This window comes from Podospora pseudoanserina, chromosome 1, assembly GCF_035222485.1.
Source record: "Podospora pseudoanserina strain CBS 124.78 chromosome 1, whole genome shotgun sequence".
Lineage (NCBI taxonomy): Eukaryota > Fungi > Ascomycota > Sordariomycetes > Sordariales > Podosporaceae > Podospora > Podospora pseudoanserina.
Genome location: NC_085920.1, coordinates 2,488,090 through 2,510,119, shown reverse-complemented (window position 1 = coordinate 2,510,119; position 22,030 = coordinate 2,488,090). Strand labels below are relative to the sequence as shown.

At 51.6% G+C, this 22,030-nt stretch overlaps 7 protein-coding genes across 7 annotated transcripts; 3 read left to right on the top strand and 4 right to left on the bottom strand.

Moving 5' to 3' along the window:
- Window positions 1-85: 85 nt before the first annotated feature.
- Window positions 86-5,851, top strand: syj1 (Inositol-1,4,5-trisphosphate 5-phosphatase 1). Its single transcript, XM_062941948.1, has 4 exons — window positions 86-1,701; window positions 1,757-3,591; window positions 3,648-3,867; window positions 3,926-5,851. Exons 1-4 carry the CDS (start codon window positions 1,082-1,084, stop codon window positions 5,307-5,309), a joined length of 4,059 nt encoding a protein of 1,352 aa, XP_062804874.1. The 5' UTR covers window positions 86-1,081; the 3' UTR covers window positions 5,310-5,851.
- Window positions 5,852-7,637: 1,786 nt separating this feature from the next.
- On the top strand, window positions 7,638-8,669 carry QC764_107104 (uncharacterized protein; the record flags this gene model as incomplete). The annotated part of the gene is made up of 1 exon (XM_062941966.1): window positions 7,638-8,669. The coding sequence occupies one exon, from the start codon at window positions 7,638-7,640 to the stop codon at window positions 8,667-8,669; it is 1,032 nt and encodes a 343-aa protein (XP_062804873.1).
- Window positions 8,670-10,317: 1,648 nt separating this feature from the next.
- QC764_107100 (uncharacterized protein) lies at window positions 10,318-12,434 on the bottom strand. The gene is made up of 3 exons (XM_062941965.1): window positions 11,318-12,434; window positions 11,156-11,243; window positions 10,318-11,079 (listed from the first exon to the last, which is right to left on the bottom strand). Exons 1-3 carry the CDS (start codon window positions 11,620-11,622, stop codon window positions 10,738-10,740), a joined length of 735 nt encoding a protein of 244 aa, XP_062804872.1. The 5' UTR covers window positions 11,623-12,434; the 3' UTR covers window positions 10,318-10,737.
- Window positions 12,435-14,363: 1,929 nt separating this feature from the next.
- Window positions 14,364-15,587, bottom strand: QC764_107090 (uncharacterized protein; the record flags this gene model as incomplete). The annotated part of the gene is made up of 1 exon (XM_062941964.1): window positions 14,364-15,587. The coding sequence occupies one exon, from the start codon at window positions 15,585-15,587 to the stop codon at window positions 14,364-14,366; it is 1,224 nt and encodes a 407-aa protein (XP_062804871.1).
- An 865-nt stretch (window positions 15,588-16,452) lies between these two features.
- On the bottom strand, window positions 16,453-18,001 carry QC764_107080 (uncharacterized protein; the record flags this gene model as incomplete). The annotated part of the gene is made up of 2 exons (XM_062941963.1): window positions 16,662-18,001; window positions 16,453-16,609 (listed from the first exon to the last, which is right to left on the bottom strand). The coding sequence occupies exons 1-2, from the start codon at window positions 17,063-17,065 to the stop codon at window positions 16,453-16,455; spliced, it is 561 nt and encodes a 186-aa protein (XP_062804870.1). The 5' UTR covers window positions 17,066-18,001.
- Window positions 18,002-18,574: 573 nt separating this feature from the next.
- On the top strand, window positions 18,575-22,001 carry rpl36_1 (ribosomal protein L36). Its single transcript, XM_062941962.1, has 4 exons — window positions 18,575-19,117; window positions 19,347-19,447; window positions 19,631-21,631; window positions 21,720-22,001. The coding sequence occupies exons 1-3, from the start codon at window positions 19,052-19,054 to the stop codon at window positions 19,791-19,793; spliced, it is 330 nt and encodes a 109-aa protein (XP_062804868.1). The 5' UTR covers window positions 18,575-19,051; the 3' UTR covers window positions 19,794-21,631; window positions 21,720-22,001.
- QC764_107050 (uncharacterized protein) lies at window positions 19,919-21,977 on the bottom strand. The gene is made up of 2 exons (XM_062941961.1): window positions 21,567-21,977; window positions 19,919-21,504 (listed from the first exon to the last, which is right to left on the bottom strand). The coding sequence occupies exons 1-2, from the start codon at window positions 21,704-21,706 to the stop codon at window positions 20,121-20,123; spliced, it is 1,524 nt and encodes a 507-aa protein (XP_062804869.1). The 5' UTR covers window positions 21,707-21,977; the 3' UTR covers window positions 19,919-20,120.
- Window positions 22,002-22,030: the final 29 nt, after the last annotated feature.

The following is a 22,030-nucleotide window of genomic DNA, read 5'->3' as shown; positions in this document are numbered from 1 at the left end:
CCTTAGGTAATCATAGTGTGCACATATAACACACTTTTTCGAGCCCGTCTCAATTTTCCTTCTCTCTTTTTTTCCATCAGGCTAGTGATGATGACAAAATCAAAATATGATAGGAAGAGGATGACCCCCCAAATAGGAGGGTATGATCTCACCATTGATGAAATCTGAAGCCACCAGTCTACATGACAATAATTTCTTCTTCTCTTTCACCTTCGAGTTCTCGCTGTCGTCGAGATGCTTGTGCCAGTGAGCTGCTGGTGTACCAGCAACCACTATGTCTCGGGCACTAAAAACAGATGGCGTGGAGTTGAAGAGACTCGTTCAGTACTTTTATGGTTTACCATGGGACGTCCTCAAGTAGATAGTTTCGCTGCTAGATATAGTGGAATTTTGTCTCGGTCCATGTTTGTGTGGATGTGCTGAAGAGAGGTCCAGGACTAAACTCAAGACCAGCCGTATTTCTGAAACACACTGCCTCTCTTATGTCGGTCGGTCGTCTTAACAACCGATATTATCCCCATGTCCTCTGAACGGCCGTCATCAGTCAACATGCTCGAAGCAGAAAGCAGCCTCTTCCCACCCACCACGGCGCTCTTGATTCACTCCGAATCATGCTGATTCCCATTGGTTGCCCCACTTCTTCCGTGCGGCTCTGTAACACAGGGCTGAGAAGTCCCAGCTGAAAATGCCCAGCAACGCATAGGCCATAGCTCTTAGACCTGCCCGGTACTGGGCGTCAGTTCAACACCATGGTCTGTAACAGAGCAGAGTCGGGTCAAGTTCCACCTTTACACTACGCTACACCACATCCGCAACTTGTCAAGCGGGCTGAAAGTCGAAGCATTCGACAACCTTCGATTATTCACTGCTTTTCGAATTTTTTTGCTAGCATCTTCAGGTGCCTCTCTCCCAAGCTTGCAAACCACGTAAGGGTATTTGCTGTAACTTGGTGAGCGGGGACGCCATGAGCTCCCCACCAGTTGCCATCTACCATCATCTTCCCGCTGTCCCTTCCCGGGCCTAAGCCGGTTGCGCACGTCGAATCGAAGGCTCGGTCCCAAAGATTCGACCCGAAAGAGAGATGGATTACAGCACTTCATCATCGGCCCTGTGGGCTGGCCAACCTCCGTCTCCTGAGAAGTCGAGCCAAATCCTCATCCGCGATTACCCCCACCGAGCCATTGCGATAGCCTCCAATACGCACGCCCTCATCCTACGACATAGCACAGCAGCAGCTGATGGGTTCGGTCTAATTTCTGCTCGCACACGCACAAACACCTTCGACAGCCTCTCGACCAAATGTATGGTCGAATTCTCACCAAAGTCGCATAATTTGCTGGACGACTATCGACCTCTCACACCGAGACCAATATACGGAACTTTGGGGTTGATATCTATCGGGCGCGATGTATTCCTGTGTGTTATTACACAGGCATCGAGAGTCGCGACAATACGGCCGGGGGAAACTGTGGAGAGGATAGAGGCTGTTCAGTTCTTTTGCTTAAACTCGGCTGAATACGACGACATTGTTGCTCTCGATCCCTACAATGATGCTGATTCCGATGCAGCGTCTGTGTATGGTCAGGGCTTGGGAAGAAATCAAATCGTGGAGCACCCTTGCCAGGAGTTGCAAAAGCTACTCAGCAATGGTACATTCTACTACAGCACCGATTTTGATGTCACAAATCGGATGCAAGACAGGTTTGTTTCACGTTTGGTTGTGTGCACCTCCAAGACAATACTAACAGTATCACAGACCGGCAGATGCTGAAGCATTCAACATTGACAATTTTGACGAGTCGTTTTTGTGGAATTCGTTCATGATCCGCCCACTTGTCGAGTTCCGTTCCCGTTTGCAAGAGCAGGCAAGAGAGGACCTCGATGCCTCGAGGATCCTAACTTCGGCTATTCGAGGTTTCTGCAGAAGCTGGGCCATCCCACAAAGCTCTGCCCCCCTGAGAGCCGGAAAGACAGGGTTACCCTCGTATTTGACCGTCACCTCCCGTCTTTCGTGTAAGAGGGCCGGGACACGCTTCAACGCGCGTGGTATCGACGACGACGGCAACGTGGCCAATTTTGTCGAGACCGAGACGACATACTGGAGCCCACGAGGTGTTGTTTTCTCATACGTTCAGGTCCGCGGTTCTGTGCCCGTGTTTTGGGAACAGGCTGCTGTGCTCCTTCCAAATCAACAAAAGATCACCATCACTCGGTCCGCAGATGGAACTCAACCCGCTTTTGACAAGCATTTTGCTGATCTGGAGAAGGCGTATGGGGCCGTTCATGTTATCAATCTTCTGGCAACCAACAAGCCGGGCGAATTCGAACTCACAAACTTATATCGAGTTGGCATTCATAACTGTCCTCTCAGCCGACCTGAAGGTGTGCAGTCGAGGGATCATGCGTTGCTGAGGGACACAGAGTATGATTTCCATGCTGAGACAAAGGGCCCCCAAGGTTATATGGCGGCTAACGAGATTCGTCGGTACATCGAAGGCTCAGCCGATGGGTTTGCCTATTACCTTGCCCAGGAATCAGACGAACCCGGGGACAACAATGGCTCAAAAAAGGCCGAAAAGTCACGCCGTTATGTTGTGGTGCTGCAGCAAGAGGGTGTCTTCCGCACGAACTGTCTAGATTGCCTGGACAGAACCAACCTCATTCAAACTATCGTTTCCCAGATGGCGGTTGAATCTTTCCTTGGTCATAGAGGGGAATATGCAACATCAGACTTTTGGTCTAGGCATTCTAATCTCTGGGCAGACAACGGCGATTCTCTTTCGAAAATCTATGCGGGGACCGGAGCCCTCAAGTCGTCTTTTACTCGTCACGGCAAGATGTCTCTTGCAGGTGCCATCGCTGATGTTCGGAAGTCAGCAACCAGACTGTACCACAACAATTTCACTGATAAGGCGCGGCAAACCACGATCGATACACTTCTTGGTAGACTTGTTGGACAGGCGCCAGTTGTTTTATACGATCCCATTAGTGATTACGTGGCCAGCGAACTGCAGCGCCGGAGTGGCGAATTTTCTACAAACGAGACGATAAACATCTTGGTTGGGACCTTCAACCTGAACGGACGCACGGACGGTATCGATGAGGACTTGTCAGTGTGGCTTTGTCCCCCTGAGGCTCGGTCCAAACAGCCAGAAATCATTGCCATTGGCTTCCAGGAGGTTGTTGAGCTCAACCCGCAGCAGATCATGAACAGCGACCCAACGAGAAAACAAATGTGGGAGCAGGCTATTAAGAGAACCCTGGACCACAACTACAGCCGAGAAGAGAACGAAAAGTATGTGTTACTGCGGAGTGGACAGCTTGTGGGGGCTGCGCTGTTCATCTTTGTGAAAGCCTCCGTTCTCCATCACATCAAGAACGTTGAAGGAAGCGTCAAGAAGACAGGAATGTCGGGCATGGCAGGCAACAAGGGAGCTGTTGCTATTCGGCTGGATTTCGCCAATACTCCAATCTGCTTCGTCACGGCTCACCTCGCAGCTGGATTTGCCAACTACGATGAGCGGAATAGAGACTATGCTACCATTGACCAAGGTCTCCGGTTCCAGAGAAACAGGGGGATTGCGGATCACGGTCAGTTTGGCGACCCAACCTCTTCAAAAGGTAACATTGCTAACAATGAAACGTAGAATCTGTCATATGGTTTGGTGACTTCAACTACCGTATTGGCCTAGGCCTTGAACCGGCAAAGGAGTTGGTCAGGCAAAGGGATTTAGAGAGGTTGTTCGAAAACGACCAGCTAAATCTGCAAATGGTGGCCGGGCTCGCTTTCCAGTACTACTCCGAGGCACGAATCATGTTTATGCCAACGTACAAGTATGATGTTGGTACTGATGACTTTGACAGCTCGTAAGTTCGGACTGACACAGGCGATAGTTGTGAGGCCAGTTACTGATAACTCGAATAGGGAGAAAGCACGCATACCAGCATGGACAGACCGCATTTTGCGCAAGGGGACAAATCTCCGGCAGCTGGCCTACAACTCGGCTCCCCTGCGCTTCTCTGATCACCGGCCCGTGTATGCCATCTTCGAATGCAAGGTCGATATCGTCAATGAAAGGTTGCGAGAAAAGATCAGTCGCCAGATCTACGAGCGACGGAGAGCCGAAGTAGGCGGAGAAACAGCAAACCTTGCCACAGAGGAGTCGGATGAAGAAGACTTGATCGGGTATGAGGCTATCGAACCCGGGCTTCCGCCATCAAGTTCAGACCGCCAGAAATGGTGGCTTGAAAATGGAAAGATGGCACGCTCACAGATCAGCCCACCCAAACCCGAAAGCCCAGCATATATCACGATTCTTAACCCGAAGCGTCCTACTAACCCGTATGCGCCAACGGATGAGCCGGATTGGGTTAATGTCCCAAGATCTGAATCTCGTTTATCATCCTTCTCAAGCATGTCAACTTCGCCATTTGAGCATGTTAATGTCTCTGCTCTTCTCTCATCTTCGGCATCAAGTACGACACCAAGAAAGCTGCCCCCTCCTTTCGATCCATCCACTCTGCCCGCCAAAGTTGGAAGAAAGCCGATCAGTGAGGATTCGAGGCCTACCCAATCAGATGCGGCCCCTCCTCCACCTCCGCCTCGCAGGCAAACTGGTTTGAGTACTGGATCAACCGTCAATAACCCAACCGCCGCACTGCACCAAAAGCGTGTACCAGTGGGGAATGGACTGCCGGTTCTGCCTCTTACTTCGAAGCCGACGGAGCCGCAGCAACAACAGCAGCCCACGCAGCAGTCTGCTCAACAAACTATTAAACACAAGCCAGCACCTCCTGTAGCGAAGAAACCAGCTCATCTTGTGGCCTCGTCGTCTCCCCCAAACGCAGATGACCATTCCAGCTCGATGTCGGACTTGAAGGCTTTGCAAGATAGCTTAGAGACTCCTCTGCCAGGCTTTCCTCCTCGCCGGTCAACCTCGACGGTTTCCGGGTCTCTCTCGAACGGTCCACCCTCTAGCAACGTGAGTTTGAGAGATGAGTTCCCACCGCCACCACAACTACCCCGACGAGCAAACACTAGTGCCAGCATCACCTCTTCAGGACGCTCAACACCCGCTGGAGGCATACCGCTCCCGGGTTTGGCAGGCCAGCCAGGTGGGACTGAGCGGAGACCGCAGCTACCTATTCGCAAACCGCTTGGTACGGCAGCGCAACCACAGACTGTGAAGCAGACCCCCCCTCCGCCACCGGCGCCTAGGAAGTCGGCGATGACATCGACGGTCGACCTGTTAGGGGATGATACCGGTGTTGAAGTTGGCGGCTGGGAGGCTTTGAAGCCTTCAACTTGAACGAGCCCCTTGGCGTAATGGACTTGGTAGAAAGGGCGAAATGAATTTGAGTTTCATAGGCGTTCTGGAAAAGGTGGTTTGATGTCAAGGGTGGGAAGTGATATCATACAGGCTTTTGAAGTTGATACAGGTATACAGGAATTACAGAATACAGAGAGGATGGGGTTGTCATAATTTTGTTTCTACTGTTTTCATGCCGTTGGAGAGTTCTTCTGGAGGTGCCATTCTAATAGTTATGGCAGCTCGGGAGCAATGTTTGTTGTAGCGCAGTTGAGGGAAGTTGGAGCATTTTATGGTTGTGGTAACCTTCGGTGTGGCTGAATGAAGGCGTAACTGAAACATGGTCGTCTGAGTGTGCTCAAAGAACACGAGCAGATGGCGTACACGCTTATCTCTCAACAACTGCTGACTCCGATGGTGTGAATCACCACCGGTCTGGCCAGCAGGGAAAATAAATATCTTGAAGTAGTTTACAAAAGGATAGACTAGTAGACCGAAAAGTTTGTTTGGGGAAGGTCTCATTTTTGGGATTCAAGGCCAAGAGATTTATGAAGATGGAGGGGGGCATGTGGCTGCTTTCAACGCTCTTGGCGCGTCCCGAATCTGACATGGTTGTGATTGACTTGCAACATGTGGTTTTCTTGAACCAGATTTTTAGTCCCCAGGAATGCGATAGGAAGATGCTTACGGATAGGTAGCCTGGCATCTTCCCACTGGTTTTGTTGTGATATATCCTAAGGGCTTTGAACAGCTGTAAAGTGATGGGTTGGTCCAGAACATTGGGCAGTACGTCATTGTACATCCAATGTTGTGCATCTGCCGCAGCACCCTCTTCTCTTTTCGCGTTTGGGATTTCTCTATCTGTGACAGCCGGGTTTTCTCCGACTCCCCGAGTGTAGTTACCTTCTCCTTTTCAGCGCCACCCGCATCTGAGACTTTTTTGGGGCACAGGTTTGGGAAATATTGTTACGGTTTGGATAAATTAATTGAACTGGGCGCATCCTGCAGCGAGGGTTCACGCGACTGACCCGGTTTGACGGCAACACCTCACCCACCAACTCCAAGGGGAAATCGCACATCCCGACGCTAGTCCCGTGCTGGTGTAGCCCTGAGAAAGGCTAGGCTCGTCAATTATCGATATTGTTTAGCGTTGGGGCTGGGGGTCTGTATCGACTTTATTGGTCCATCGTGACTTTTTCCAGGGCTCAACCAGGTCACTACCCCTCTGCCGAGGACCGGTGCGCTGGGGAAGGGAGCACCTTTCCAGTGGTGTGGTGCAGGGCAGTGGGGCTTGCAGTGGTTGCATGCGGTGGGTTTTTTGGTGCCGTGATCCGCCGCCGCACTTCTCAACGCGGTCCCTTTTCCGCCTGCTTCCCAATGCTTTTTCTCCGATTTCATCTTTTGCAATTGACTTTGGAAGGCTTGGGGCTATCTTTTTCGGCGCCGGGAGAAAACGCTGGTCGGCCTTTTCTGAACTTCTACGCCGAAGCACGCAAATCAGCATCCCCGAAAGATTATGGCGAGGAGCAAGTCTGTTGCTGTTTTTTGACACATCGCCACACGACGTCCAGCTGTGATCGTTAGACCGCCTCACATCACTGAGCCTCCTTGATAAGCGGAAACTGGAAGATATCCAAGCCGGAATTGGACAGGAAATGGCCTCGGACTAGTGTCACTGCTGGGCGAGTCGAAAGCAGGAACAGGTTCGGGCCTTCTGTCTGCCGGTCACGAGTCTTCGTCGTGATATTGAAGAGAACGTCAGTCAGGGCAGACAACACTGCCCACCCGCACGTGGATCACCAAGACCGAACTTGATCGAAGTTACCAGCCCATTTGCGCTTTCCCATTTTTTTTGTGCTTGGCTCCATATCAGACGATTCAAGCTGAGTGCTGTGGAGCTTTTTAAACTTTGGGGCGTTGCTTCTTCGATTTGGCCAGTCTAGCCAAGGGCCATACCAAGGTACCTCCAGCACGGTTGTCTACCGGTTGCTCCGTCCGTTCACCAAACAACCATCGCCATCTTCAGCTCAGTGTCCACGGTCGAATACGCTGCTCCCAAGTCCGCGGCGCGTTCATGCTTTGGAGGTGCTCTGGCTTTCCTGCCGCATCCCGGCCATCTATGCGCTTCTCCTCGTCGGCATAAAGACCACACAGCATTTCGACACTGCGGGTCGCTTCAATCGTTGACTCGATTTTCTCCCGTATACCCGAACATCGCCATCTGAAAGTAGCCGTCCTTTTTACCTATCCTATCCTCCCTGGATACATCGCTCCTTAGACCACACGCTTCTCGTATCCAAACACGATCGCTCCGGAAAGTGGCCGACTATGGATCGCTCTGGGGAATTCTCCTTCGGGGGGTCAACGACACCTCACCGTCCAACACCACCACTAGCCCTGTCCGAATTCATACGAGCTACGCCATATTCGGATGACTACAGCTACGTATACGATGCGCCCGCGTCTAACCCAGACATAGTGAAGGTTGGATTTACAAGTCAAGAACAAAAGTCGTTGGGTAGCCAGGTGTTTCAAGTTCAGGCAGACCAACAAGATGGCGCCTGTGAGAGCCCCGTCGACTCAACCACACGGACAGCCCCGACAGCAAGAACAGCTCCGGCGCAGACCCAGGAGCAACGCAATACGCCTCCCACACCACAGGAGACCAGTAATCCCGACTGGCTTTCCACAAGGCAACAACTCCTGCCCAGCCGAAATCAAGGAAAGAAGGCAGACTGGATCCGAGGGTGGAGCGAGGGTGTTGGCATGGCTGAGACGTACTGCCAGTGCTCAGAGATTATGGAGGTGGATGGGGGTGAAAAGGGTAGAAAGAAAGAGGCTGCTGAAAGGAACAAAAGCAAAGCACAGGGCTTTGGTCCGACGCCTAACGGTGATGCGAGACAGGAGGCGGAAGATGTATGTCGGAATTGTAGCAGGCCGCCATCGCCGCCACCAGAAGAGGATGGCAGTCGGGCTGACAGCGAAAACAGCAAAATGCGGCCAGGATTGGGCTTCGGCAAGAAGGTTACGGACCTCTTGCGACGCGTCAAGCCGAATAGGATGGGCAGTGCGCATAAAAGGGACGCGGAAATCCGGGAGCTGACAAGACCAAAAAGCCAGCCAAAGTGGCTCTCAAACCAGAGGCTGGTCTCGACACCCACACCTAGGCCTACGCAGAAATCACTTAGCATGGATATATTTCCCGGACGCCGCCCTACCGCCCAGGCCGCGGTCATCACGCCACCATCTGATTCCAGTCTCACAGACTCGTCCGCCGCCCCACGGCCCACCCCAGGAAGGATGTCATCCCGCTTGGCACGGGCAGCGGCGCTGCTACAACGCTCAAAGCCCAATGAATAGGGACCATGGATGCGAACTCTGTACAACTCATCGAAAGATAAATGTCGGCGGTTTTGCGACTAGGTGTTGAGACTTCTCGACAAAGCTGGGAGATTTGTTCTTGGTGGGTGCCATGGGCAAGAAGTGTACGACGACGTGGGGCCTCGTCGTTCCTTGGTGAGAACTTCCTGCGGGGAGAATCAGCCTTGGGACCCTGGGAGGGATGAGAGAGGCCGCATGAAGAAAAAACGACCAAGACGAGGTCCATCACCACCGACCCCATTATTACAACCTCATAATTCTATACGTGGTGGCTACGGGACATTTCCGGCCGCGCACACATCATCTTCTACATACCCTTACCCTCCCTATAGTAGAGAAGGAAGGGAAGATAATAATATTAATCATTTCCCCGGCAACATTGATCCCACTCGTCGCTTGAGAAGAACAACCACTGACAGAAGCCGTCATGGGCTGAGGAGGAAATATCGCGGGGTTGGCGATCATTCTCCGGGCTCAGCAGAGAAGAGGCAACAGCAATTTCAGTATCCGGAGCCGGTGTTGGATTGGGGGAGGATTATTCGCGGTCCAGCGGCGGATAGGCAGCAGTCGAGCCGGCAACATCTACCAAACATTCGGGTTCGTCATGATTGTGGTCGGTGCGAGTTTTGCGATGATGGGGAGGTGGAACTGGGTCATCATCGGCCGGGATCTCCATCTGTGTTGTCGGCGGAGGGTGAGGAGGATGTGAGGATTGAGCTGCCCCCGGTGGAAACGGATTTTGACTGGATTGATTGGGAGGAGGATATTGCTGCTTGGCCTTTGCCGGAGTGGTGAGATGTTTCTGTTTTTTTTTCTTACAAGAGACAATAGCGGAGACTTGTGTGCGGTGGTTGGTTTGTTGAATATATATATGCCCGCTCATCGAGGAGGTGGCTGAGGAGTGGAAGTTGGGATAAGCATTGTTCGCATTTTGGTTCAGCATTACACAAAGCGAAAGAGAAGAGTTTTGTTTTTGTTTTTGGTCTGGCTTTTGAGGGGTGGGAGCGTATATAGGGGAGATGGGGGTTATTAGTTTGTTTTCTGGTTTGGAATATATATTTGGAGGCGGAATAAGGAGAGAAGGGAGGAGGGGTGGGGGGGGGGGCGTTTACGGATGGCTAAGCCAGGAGTTCGAAACAGCGAAGGGGGTAATAATGAAATTGGGGCGCTGTGAGAAAGCAGATTTAATAATATTACATAATACCTACCTGAACAAACGAGATCCTGAGTGGTTGGTGATTTGAGTTTGTGAGGCTTATGTGGTGGAGGTTCAGATAAACTGTATTTGAAATTGACATTCACAGTGTCAGTGGCTTTTGGTTTTTTCCTCCTTTTTTTTTTTTTTTTTCAGACTGCATGTAGAGGGGCAGTTACAGTGCAAAGGGGAGTTCACAGTTAGGACTAGCATAGTAGTGATGTGTACTGTGGTGATCATGGTTCATAAATAATCCACATAGAAACATGCGCCTTCTTAAGCCCATAAAATATCTAGGCACCAACTTGCCTGTAACGACAAAGGGACGTGATCGGTGGAGGAGATACATCAAAGCTCGTAGAATGGGACATATGACACTAAAAGAGGTATTCGGCTTAAATGGGTTTCATTTCCTCGCCAGATAGAATGGCGAGCGACTTCGATGGGTGGCTTGGCCTTTCCTCCTCCCCTCGTCAGAAAACTGGAGATTTGAACCGACACAACTCCGAACCAAGGGAAGCAAGCAAAGCTGTAAAAAGGAGACTCAAAACAAAAACAGAGGTAATAAAACGAGAAAGCACCATGCCCTGCATTTTCAGTTTCCCCCTAACATCAACCAACTCCCTTGCGCAGTCTCGCCCTTGCATGAACCGCTAGTGCTATTGCTACCGCATAGCACTGCACCCGCCCAACCGGCACGGCCAGACGATGTAGTCCAGTCTCCGGCAACTAAAGGTCTGATATTGACCCACATCGCCTCCAATTACAGCTTATCAAGCAACCAAAACGAGGTGTGGGGTCCCGAGAGAACCTTCTCGGAATGTTTCGACGATCCCGTCATGGACGAGCCGCTTAATTCTCAGGTGCGGGCTCAGCAGCCTTCTCCTCAGTGGGCTTCTCCTCGGTCTTCTCCTCCTTGGGAACCTCGGTAGCCTCAGGCTCGCCGTTATCGGACGAGGTCCAGAGGGTAAGGTTATCCCTGAGAAGCTGCATGATAAGGGTGCTGTCGCGGTAAGACTCCTCAGAGAGGGAATCGAGCTCGGCAATAGCATCATCAAAAGCCTGCTTGGCGAGGTGGCAAGCACGGTCGGGGGAGTTGAGGATCTCGTAGTAGAAAACGGAGAAGTTGAGAGCCAGACCCAGGCGGATGGGGTGGGTGGGGGTCAACTCGGTCTGAGCGACATCGGTGGCGCTCTACAAAAACACGAAAAAAACGGCACGTTAGCAACTATCGAGTAGCATTTGCAAAACCAAAAACAACTAATCGTACCTTGTAGGCCTCGTGCGCAGCAGTGGCAGCACCCTTGCGCTTCTCACCGGAGGCGAACTCGGCAAGATAACGGTGGTAGTCACCCTTCCTATAAATCAAGTCAGTCAGTCATCCAAGTCCAAAAAAGAGGTGACGTTCATGCCAGCGCAGAATACAACGTACATCTTGTGGTAGAATACCTTAGACTCGCCAGAGGCAGCGTTGGGGATAAGAGCCTCATCGAGGACATCAAGAACGTCCTGGCAGACCTTCTCGAGCTCGCTCTCAATCTTGGAACGGTACTCGCGAATGGTAGGGACATGCTTGTCAGAGCCCTTGGACTCCTCCTTCTGCTCGATCGAGGAGATGATGCGCCAGCTGGCGCGGCGGGTGCCAACGACGTTCTTGTAGGCGACGGAGAGGAGGTTGCGCTCATCAACGGTAAGCTCACCACCGAGCTTGGCGACCTCTTTCATGTAGCCAACCATCTCATCGTAACGCTCGGCCTGCTCGCAGAGGCGGGCGAGGAAGGTCTTGCTACAATTTTTACACTCGGTTAGTTCTCGCTGCAGGCAACGGCGGGGTTGAAGCTGTGGCCGCCACAGCTCCAGCACTGAAGCAGACGAACCTTTCACGCTACATATTGAGAACAGAAAGTTAGCAAAGATTCTAGTAGATAGGAGAGGGCATGCCAGAGGCCCAGGAGACGCCCTATCACGACACGGCTCGAGGCCGGGCGTTCGGGAGGGGAAATAGGCGGGCTTCAGACGGTGGGCGTCGTGGGTCAAGGGTCCAACGTACCTCGGTCGCCATTTTTGTTATATGTGTGATGTTGAGTGCGCAAGTCTCTCGAGTAGTGGAGGATTCCGAAAGGAGAAGGTAAGAGCAGGAGGGTCGCGTGGACAAGTCGCTGGTAGATGGAGATTTGTTTTGGTGTTTTTGCGAAGTGGTAAGGTCGGAAGCAGGTTCAAGTGCTGGAGCCAAAGGGACTTTCGGGGGAGGTCAAATCGGTCTCCCCCTCTCTTGGGGCTAACGAAGCGCAGCCTGGGGGGCCCTGCTTTTTTTCGGGGGCAGCGGTCGAATGAAACCGCCTGTAGAGTGTTTACACGTGACCTATGATACCACCTTATTTCCCACGGAATTGGGAGTCCCACCCTAACAGAGACAAGCACAAGCAACCCTCGCCCAAGGCCTCCCGACCCCACTATCTGGATCACGTCTCGTCGTTTGTTGGCGGCTGCCACTGCCAGTGCTTTCACCTTGAAGACAGACCTTCTCGACCTTCTTTGATCCGCCAGCTTCGGCACTTGGACGTCGGGATATAAATCGAAACATCCGAGGTCTTGAATTCTCCCTATAAAGCTTGAGATGGCAGTCGTCACCTGGTCTTTAGGTAGGTTGGTCCTGAAATCGCCATTCATCTCAATGGAGAGTCATCGTTCTCCACCTTATGGCCGCCTGAATTCCTTTTTCTCTGGATCAGACAATCACAGCTCCCAGGGAATGTCTTGGATCTACACTAATACAGGCGGCCCCGGTAACTGGACAGCTCCGGCAGCCTCCCGCCGTCCATGCATCACCATCGTCAATCCGATGGCTCTACATCTTGTCCCTATCATCGGAGGTTGAGACGCAGGCAGAGATGGCATGTTGGTGAGGGGCAAGCCCGCCGGACGTCACGCAACCAAAGGGACCTACATACGCGCAAAACCCCTTGACTCAGAGCCCCTCCATCCGATGGCAGCAAGCGTTTTATTTTCTTATCACTGCCCACCGCCCGCGCGCGTCCTCGTGGCACCCAGTCCCCGTGCCGAAAACCAGAGTTTGGCTCAGCCGTCCATTCCTCTTTGAGCCGCCGGCAGTCACGAGGCAAAGCCTTCCTCTGCCTTCTTTGGTTCAAGCGCTGGTGGGCAACGTGGGAGGTGAGGGGTTCAAAGAAGGTGTGGTCACACAGAACGAGATGCTGCCTCCTCTCACCATCGCAGGCAGCTTCCACTATTCATCATGAGGCTCCCATTCTCCTAAAAGCTCATGTCGGTGGTTGGTCAAATCAAAGTTATCAAGAGCATCCCATGTGTGGGGCTCAACGAACAACTCACCCACGAGCCCAACCCACAGGGTAAATCATGGAAGCGGCTAGAAGAACCACATCACACACTGCAAGGCTTCCCCCCGTGGCCCCTTCTTAGCCCACTTATAGCACGGGGCCAGTGCATCATCCAATCCCTTCAATTTCATCCAATCCAGTGAGCAAGAGATGCTTCGATGCGGGATGAGATGTATGCACACAGCCTAGGATGACCACCACGACGGACCTAAGCCACAACAGAACAAGGCAGTCGCGGTTCCAAGTTTATTAAATGCTCATGCCGATGTTTATATTTTGCCTGTTTGGCCTTTTTGTCGAGGCAACAACAGCGCACTTTCAACCGTGACAAGTGACAGCGGCATCCGCCTATGAGCTTGTTCGTCAGCCTGGCCAATCACTGGTGAGAGGGTTTAGGTCCGGTTACAGTGGTGATGACCAGTCACGCGACTGGTAAGTAGAGGGAAAACCACCAAGATGTTCGCGGAAATCTGTGAATCAAATGAGGATGGACATCACATATCCACTGAAACTACTTGATCAGCTCTTCCTACAAACTCTTGGCGAGAAAGAGGAAGTCTGATTAACCTAAGGCATCAGCCTCATGATGTGGCGGTCTCAATGTCGAATCTCTTGGCCAGGGTTGGGGAGTTGCAACATCTTCGTTTTGCTCGGTAGATGGTGAATGCTGATAGGCACCTCGAGGAAAGCGTAACCACACCTCACAAGATAATTACAACCCTTCCAATGATAGCCAATAGGCCTCAAAAGATATATTATACGCTTTAAAAATAGCTAAGAGCAGTACCAAAATTTATGTCCGGGGTGTGATAAATGAATTAAAAAAGTCAACTGTGCCCCTGAATGTGTGTCACGAACAAGAAACCGTCATCGGGTTTGATGACTACATGAGTCGCAAAGATAGATAGAGATCTGTGTAGCGAGCGTATGAAGCAAGAAACATTATCATATGTTGATATCATAACTAGCAGAAGTACGCTTTGATGAGCCTCCCGAAGCCATTCGTGTTTTCCTTGATCATAACTCCGAACCATACCAATATGCTTCTAGCCAAACCGACAAAACGCCAAACAAGTCAAACGCAGGCTGCCTCCAGTTCGCTCCCAGTGTTTTGAATTCATCTCACAGATCCCGCATCTCATCATCACTCTCCGTAAGGTTATACCTCCCTCTCCCCCAATCAATAGGATCACCACCAGGGACACATAACCCAAGCCTCCAAAAGTAATCCCTATGCGCAAACAACAACTGCCATAACTTAAACCTCGTCGGCCACCCCGTCTCCGTCTCCCACATCTCACCTTCCTCCTTCCCGCCCAACTCGTTCACCATCTCCCTAAACCACCCCTTATCACTCTCTTCCCCCTCCTCGTCATCCCCATCCTCCCCATTCAAACAATCTTTATCCCTATCCCCCTCGCACAACCTCAGATCCTTCGGCCCAGGCGGCAAATCCCCCTTCGTGATAAAGATCTCCCCAGCATGACTCCTAAACCCCCACTCCCTCAATGGCAACAACGGAACCGGATCCCCCTTATGCGTCACCCTCCTATACGCCTTATCCTCCTCACCCCTCCCAACATCCCCTTTCAACCCAAAAACCTCATCAACAAACTCCACCAAACCCTTATTCCCCACCATCGGCTCCCCAAACGTCGCCACCCTAACCCCTTCCCACCCCCTCCCAGCCCTCATCTCCAATCCAGCTAACATCGCCACCGCACCCCCAAGACTATGTCCCACCAATTCCACCCCATACCCAGGGTACCTCTTCCGCGCCTTTTCCACCGCAGGCACGACAATCTCCCTCGCCGCCTTCCAACTAGCCATAAACCCCATATGAACCGTACAATTATTACACCTCGGCCCTTTCCCCTTCTCGTCCCCCCCATCCCCATCCGGGTCAGCAGGATAAGGCACATACTCTTGCGGAACAGTGCTCAAATCAACAATCGTATTAGCCAGCGAATACGTCCCCCGAAACGCAACCACAATCTTGCCCTCTTTTCTGTCCTGCTGCACCCCAGGATGGTCAAAAGCCACAAACCCACAGCTATCCTCCATGCTCAAAAACCCCGTGTTCCAGCTCCTGATCAGCTCGAGCCTCCCGCTTATGTCGACATCACCGCACCGGCTTGAACAGCTGAACGGCGGGGAGAGACCCCCTGTACCTGGGGTGCCGATGCAGTACGAGATGTCTACCAGGCGGGATAGCCGTTCGAGGGAAGAGAATAATTGGGGGGATATGCCGTTTTTGTTAGAGGCTGTGGGTGATGATATCGGGTTTGCTTGCGCGGCGGTTGTGGTGTAGAGGAGGCCGAGGAGTGGCGATATTAATGGCTTCATTGTTGCTGATGATGATCGTGAGGGCTGGCTAATGCTGAATCAGGCCGTAAAAGGGATGCTGAGGTTAAGTAAAAGTGAAGAGGGAAAATGACCCAATGAGTTTAAGGAACATGAGAGACCCGGGGAGTAAAAGACCATAAGGCAATTAGGAGGAGGATGGCTGTTGGCCTTGACTACATCCGACCTCGTGACCAGATCACTTGCCAATTGAAATGCACGGCGCCAGGGACTGCGGCAGGGACGGATTCAGCCTGATGAAACCAAACGGACCGTCAAAAGACAATTCATAGCTGACTGTTTGATTTCAACAAAAATATATCGACTGAATATCGTCTCGGACAGCCATCGCCGTGTGTGAGGTATGACGCAATGGTTCTCAAAGGTTCATGTTTCAGAGAGGAGGTTGGTGATGATTTTGGGCACCTTGCTGTGCCGCCAGGGCACTTTATGGGGGAACAGGGGTCAGTGCCACAGTAGTGGTAACACCCCGCATTATTCACCAATTAAGCATGTTTCGAATTTGCAGAGTGCACCAATATGCAGAACGAACAAACGAACCTTCTTTGTTCTTTGCTTCCCGCCTTACTAATACTAATACTCCATTACCTAACCTCGATGTATATGCTCAATAGTGTGCCATCGAAACCACTGTCAGTGCTACTGATTATCCTTCCCTGAATCCCGCATCCATCCTGCCCAACTAGACCAAGTAGCTGGACCAAACTACACCCATTAGGTAGCCAGGGTTTCAAACGTCCACACAGCGTCAGTGACGACCGCTGATATCCCCCCTCATGCCTTCTTTCACTTGATTCGCCCTTCCTGGGATCCCCTTACTGGGCTCCCACGTGTCATCGACGTGTCTCTACCACGGTGTGGGCTGAAGGCTGTAGTACTTTGCCTCATACTTTCGAAATGAGATGCAATCGAGTCCAGGACCGTACGCACCGTTCGCATCATCCTCGAGGCAGCTCAAGGTTCCATTTACCCATATCGATCCGGAAGCCTCCATAGAAGTTGTTCTGTATAACCGGTTAGCGCTTAATGGAGCAGCCATTTTAATAATCAACCTACAAGACATCTGGGCAGGCCCTTTCAATCATCTCCAGGCCTTGTGTTGCGTTGTTCCACATGAAGGTTACCCGCCAGTCATCACATGGATAGCGAGGGGTGAAATCGAAAGGAGCGACATTGACCGAACTTTCATTGAAGGCGCAGGATGTCGCGATTTTGGTGGGGTCGTCGAAAAAGTCAAAGCTAATGAGTTGGGAGTGATTGTTGCCGGGGGCGGGGGTGAAGATCATGAAGTTGGTGATGTTGAACCCCCAAGGCATGACGCATTCTTTATCGGATTCCATCAGCGTTTTAATCACAGCTGGAGGGATGGTGTAGTCTGTCATTGCCGAGAATGCAGGGAGGGCCGCAGCGAGTGGGAGGAGGCCCGCCACTAGGGCGGTAGAGAAGGCGGGCAGGATCATGTTCTAGAAGAAATAGTCGAAAAGGTTCGGCTGTAAAAGACTGTTTGGTATAGATGCTGACAGAAAGTAAGTCTAATAAAAAGCGGCAGCAACCGGGCTGCTCCGAAAAAAAAAAAGGTTGCTGATGATCCGGTCAAGGGAAGAAGTTTTGAGAAGAACTGAAGACTTGAGGAATTGGAATCCTGTATTGGCAGGTCCATCAGTGTCCCGAGTATTTAAGAAAGAGCCTCCCTCAACGGGCACGGCCGAGGAATACCAGCCGTACCTGCAGATCGATTTCTCGGAAAGCCTAGATATGCCGCTTGCCACCTGCCAATCCTTCAAATCTGATCTACAACTGGATGCCAACAATGTGGATGCTGGAGCGCCAGACATGCAGATCCTGTACCTACTGCAACCAGCCGAGTGAGATGAAAATATCAGTTGAAACCATGGAATGCCTCCATTCTCCGCCCTCTCGCCTCACACACACGACTGCGGGAAAACCGGCGGATTCTCGAGGAGCGGATTCCCAGCGTCACGCTACCTGCTGAGCCAACCATCTTCCTTGCCGAGTGCCTATTCTGGAATTTTCAGCAGGTACAGGCTATGGTTGGTTCACAATGTTCCACCTCCGCGATGTTTCGTTTCAAGCCGAGTCCGCTCTTTTCTCCCGGTGTCGGTAAAGTGTTTGATTATGCCGGTACATGTAAGTGGACTGCCATGATATCATTATGCTACCTGTTCGGTCCCCCCGGCCATCCCTATGTCTTGTAATTTCGTATATTCTGTCGTTTACGGAACTCAAGAAGAGGAAAGATCGGACCGTTGAATCCACACCGAATGTACTTGGCCTCTTTTCCCGACTTTTCTGTTCAACGTTACTCAACGCTGAGTTCTGCTGCCATTATGCCAACGGCTGTGGTCGGTTCAAGCATATAAGTCAGAGTAACAATCCTACTCGTGTTCCCAGCTGTGACACAGCAAATGGATGTGGTCAACGAAAGATCTTTTGAAGCATTCTGTGTGACAAACCGCTGGTTCTCTGTGAGAGGAACTACCAGCTCAAACCTAGCTCAGGAGAAACCTTTTGAGTAGAGAAACAGTACTAGTCACCGGTACACATGTATCTAGGTCTGTTTCACAAGCTACAAAATTGAACTCACAACCGCCTGCCCACCCTGATAGATCAGGTAGGAGCCGTGGGAGACCCAGCAAGAAGCACCAATTCATTGCAATGGTCCCCTACGACATTTTGACAAGCCAGTCGGTTGACGGTGAATGGTGATCCCAGGTTTGGGGAGAATAAAAGATACAGATACCCGAGTACGATTGGCCGTGGGTGCCGAGGGCAGCGGTGCAAGTGGCAGGCGTACAAGATTGATACTCCGTTGGTGACATATTGTCGTCCAAAGGCTTTGTGCTGTGACTGTGGTCCCATCCTGCTTCTCCGGTAGGACAGGTCTCGATAGCAGGCGCAGGTCGTGTTCGGTTCCTGGCAGGAATTCCCAGGAACTAGGTAGGGAGACACTCCAGGGCCTTCAACAGGGGAACCGTTGGACAGAGGGATGACCCAGGGTCTGATTTTCCTCTACTCTGAAGAAAACGAATCTCGATGAACAACTCAAAGAACCAAGCACACAAAACCAAGGAAATCGCAAGCTCACCCCATGTCCACCCGCAATATCGCAATAACCATAGTAGCCCTATCATGGTGGTCGTCAAAATGGAAGTCGTCTCATAAACCAACGCCACATCCTCTCGCCAAGCCAGCCACAAGCCACCCCCACAATCATGCCCCTGCAACTGAAATCCAGAATTGCACCAAAACGTTAGCCCTGACCCACAAACCGCCAGCGCACCCGCACAAACATTCTCCACTTGGCTTCGCCTTCCCGTCCGCAACTCCACCTGTCAGCCATCATCAGCAACCCGAACGAGCCAAAGCGAACGGACGAACCCTTCAGCGCCGGTAATAAAAACCGTATCTTTTGCGTTATCAGAGACATGGCTCCTACCAAGAAGCAGGAGACTGAGAAGACGGGGTTGGCAAAGGGTGTTAACAAGGGCACTGTATGACCCCTCTCTTTCTAATTCAAGATTATGCTTTTTTCTTTCTATTATTCAAATCAGAAAAGAAAAACTTATGTTGAAGAAAGAAGATCGACGCTAAATTTCATTTCCTCGAATTTGTATCCTATGTCTGGTTGTGTGATCTCTATACCTCTCCGCCCTTCTCTTTCCCATGATGGCTTCTTTCCTGTAATAAAAACCCACCATAACATCAACTAATTACCCCCAGAAAACAATCCCCATCATCTCCAAACCCCGCCCCTCCCGCCGCAAGGGCGCCCAGAGCAAGCGCACCAACTTTGTCTGCAGCATCGTCAAGGAAGTCGCCGGGTGTGTTTCCTTCCCCCTCCCCCCCTCCTTCCCCCACCAGCCAACCCAAATTCATAATCTCGAATTCCGAGGAACCCTGTCCTGGCCCCATAACGGCCCGTTGTGGATATACCAGCTGGCGATAACAACCCTCCATCCAAGATAACGACTGCTTCGGCTGCTGACCATGCTTGCTTCCAACAGCCTCGCCCCTTACGAGCGTCGTGTCATTGAACTACTTCGCAACGGCAAGGACAAGCGCGCAAGGAAGTACTCCAAGCGCAAGCTGGGCACTTACGGCAGGGCCAAGGCAAAGGTTGATGAGTTGCAGAGGGTTATTGCTGAGTCGAGGAGGGCTGGTCATTAAGACTGGTATTCTATCTTTGAGAATTAGGAGTTTGTGGCAACTTGGATTCAGCAGTGGCCTGACGGTTACTAGTCTAGGCAACTAAAGGGACGCCCTTGTCTCCTTGACAATCAAAAGACATTGCTGGTATTTATCTGTACTTACCCTACTTTCAAAGACTGCATCCATTGATTGAGCTTCATTGTCTAGCTGGGAAAGCATATATCTACCAAAGACCCAAGGCCGGGCATATCCCATAGTGAATCCTATCCTCGATACAGAAAACGCCCTGAATAATGCAGACAAAACAACCACTTTCCTCCTCTCCCACATATTTTATCAAGCAACTCACTTCTTCCCAAACTTGAAAAACTTCCCCATCTTCTTCTTGAGCGCCTCAGGGTCAATCTCCCTCTTCGGCTTCTCTGACCCCGCCCCCTGAGCCGACGAAGACCCCGACGGCCCAGACTCACTACCACCCCCGACAACCCCACCCTCTGGCACCTCAGGAATCACAATCTCCCTCGCCCTAGAAGCTACGCTCTCCTTCAAAAACCCGCCCTTCCTCGCCTCCCCAGAGGCACCATCCTCCCAAACAAGATTAAACATCTGTGGCCCCTTGAGCTTATACCCCGCAATCAACTTCTTGTTCCCATCTTCCACGTGTGTCCTCGGGCCGGGGATGATAAGCTTGAAAGGCTGATCTGGGTGCGCCATCGTCGCCCGGATGGCTTGATATAACCAGCCTCCGGTCTCCTCAGGGGTAGCCACCCACGTGGCGGAGGTTTGGTCAGGGAATCGGACTTTGATTTCAACTCTGGTAACCTTGGCAAGTTTGGCAGCTTCTTCTGCCTTGATTGCGGCGAGCTCGGCGTCGGATTTGAGGCGGGTGTTTTGGGCCTTTTGGAGGAGCTGTTGCTGGCGGAGCTGGGCATGGGCAATGGTTGGTTCGTAAGCTGAGTCGTCTTCTTGGATGTTGACTGCTGCTGGGATGGTGGAGGTGGGGGCGACGAAGACGGAGGTGGGGAGGAAGCGGTCAACAGGTTCGGAGGGTGGTGATGTAGGCTGAGGCTGGGTTTCATCGACATCCATGAGATCCGCAGAAGGCTTCATCTCTTCTTGCTCTGTGACTGCTGGGATGGTTGTCTCGGTTGGTGGAATGCTTGATTCTATGTTGCCTTCCACCTTTGGTTCCTCTACAACATCAGTAGTACTGCTCTCCACCTTGGGCTCCTGTTGGACCGGCGCTGGTTTTGACTCCTCTTCCTTTGGCTGATCTGGCTCGACATCCTTCAAGAACTGGCCGATATCGGACATGGCCTCGAACAAGGTCTTTTCCGTGAGTTTGAAACTCAGGCGAAGGACCATGCTGCCAGAGTTGATGCCACATTGTGACAAGGTCTTGTTGAGATCTTCCAAAGCAGAGTACTCTCTCCCCATGATGTTGACAATGGGGGCCTCGTGATAAAGCTGACCGCCGTTCTGGGTGTCTTTTTTTGGAGTGGCTCTGCCCGTAAGGTTGAGCCCACTCTCTGAGCTCTCAAACTGGCGCAACGTTTGCCATAATGTGAAGTCGTTGGGCAGCTTCTTTGTGAAGCGTTTCCCATCGACATCGAGAGCTATCGACACAACGGATGCACTCTTTGACTTTTGAACAAGCTCCAGCTTCGCACCGGAAACCAGCCCTGATGTGCGGAAGGGAGATGTGAGATCGACAATCTTTTGCTTGTGCCTGTGATAGGTGTAAGCTGATGATGAGATGTATTGGAGATTAACACACAAGGATCAACTCACTTGACATCATACTTGTCAGGGTTGACATTCAGCTTCTTGCAAGCTTCATTGAGGACATCAACCAGGTATGTTCCCGCGTTGACCTTGACCTTGGCTCGGCGGAGGTCTGTCGAGATGACCTCGACGTGAGCGGCTGACATTCTGTCAATGTAGCGGGGTATCGATAGGCAAGGCGCCTTGAGAGGTACAGTAGAGTATCAAGTGAATTGTCCAATAGTCAAAGAGCCCGAATACAGCACAGTAAAGACCAAAGATATGATAGTCGACCTTGTTTGTCTTGTCTTCGATTCACCAGGCAGTGCTATAACACGTAACTTGGCTGTCTAGACACAGTTGTAATAATCGAGTGGGGTGGTTCCTGGAGCTTCCATCACCCACTGAACTGGAAGCTCTCCAGAGGGGCAATTACAGCGCGCACGGGGCACAGCTGGAGGGGGAGCTTGTGTTTCCCCAGGCTTCAGCCG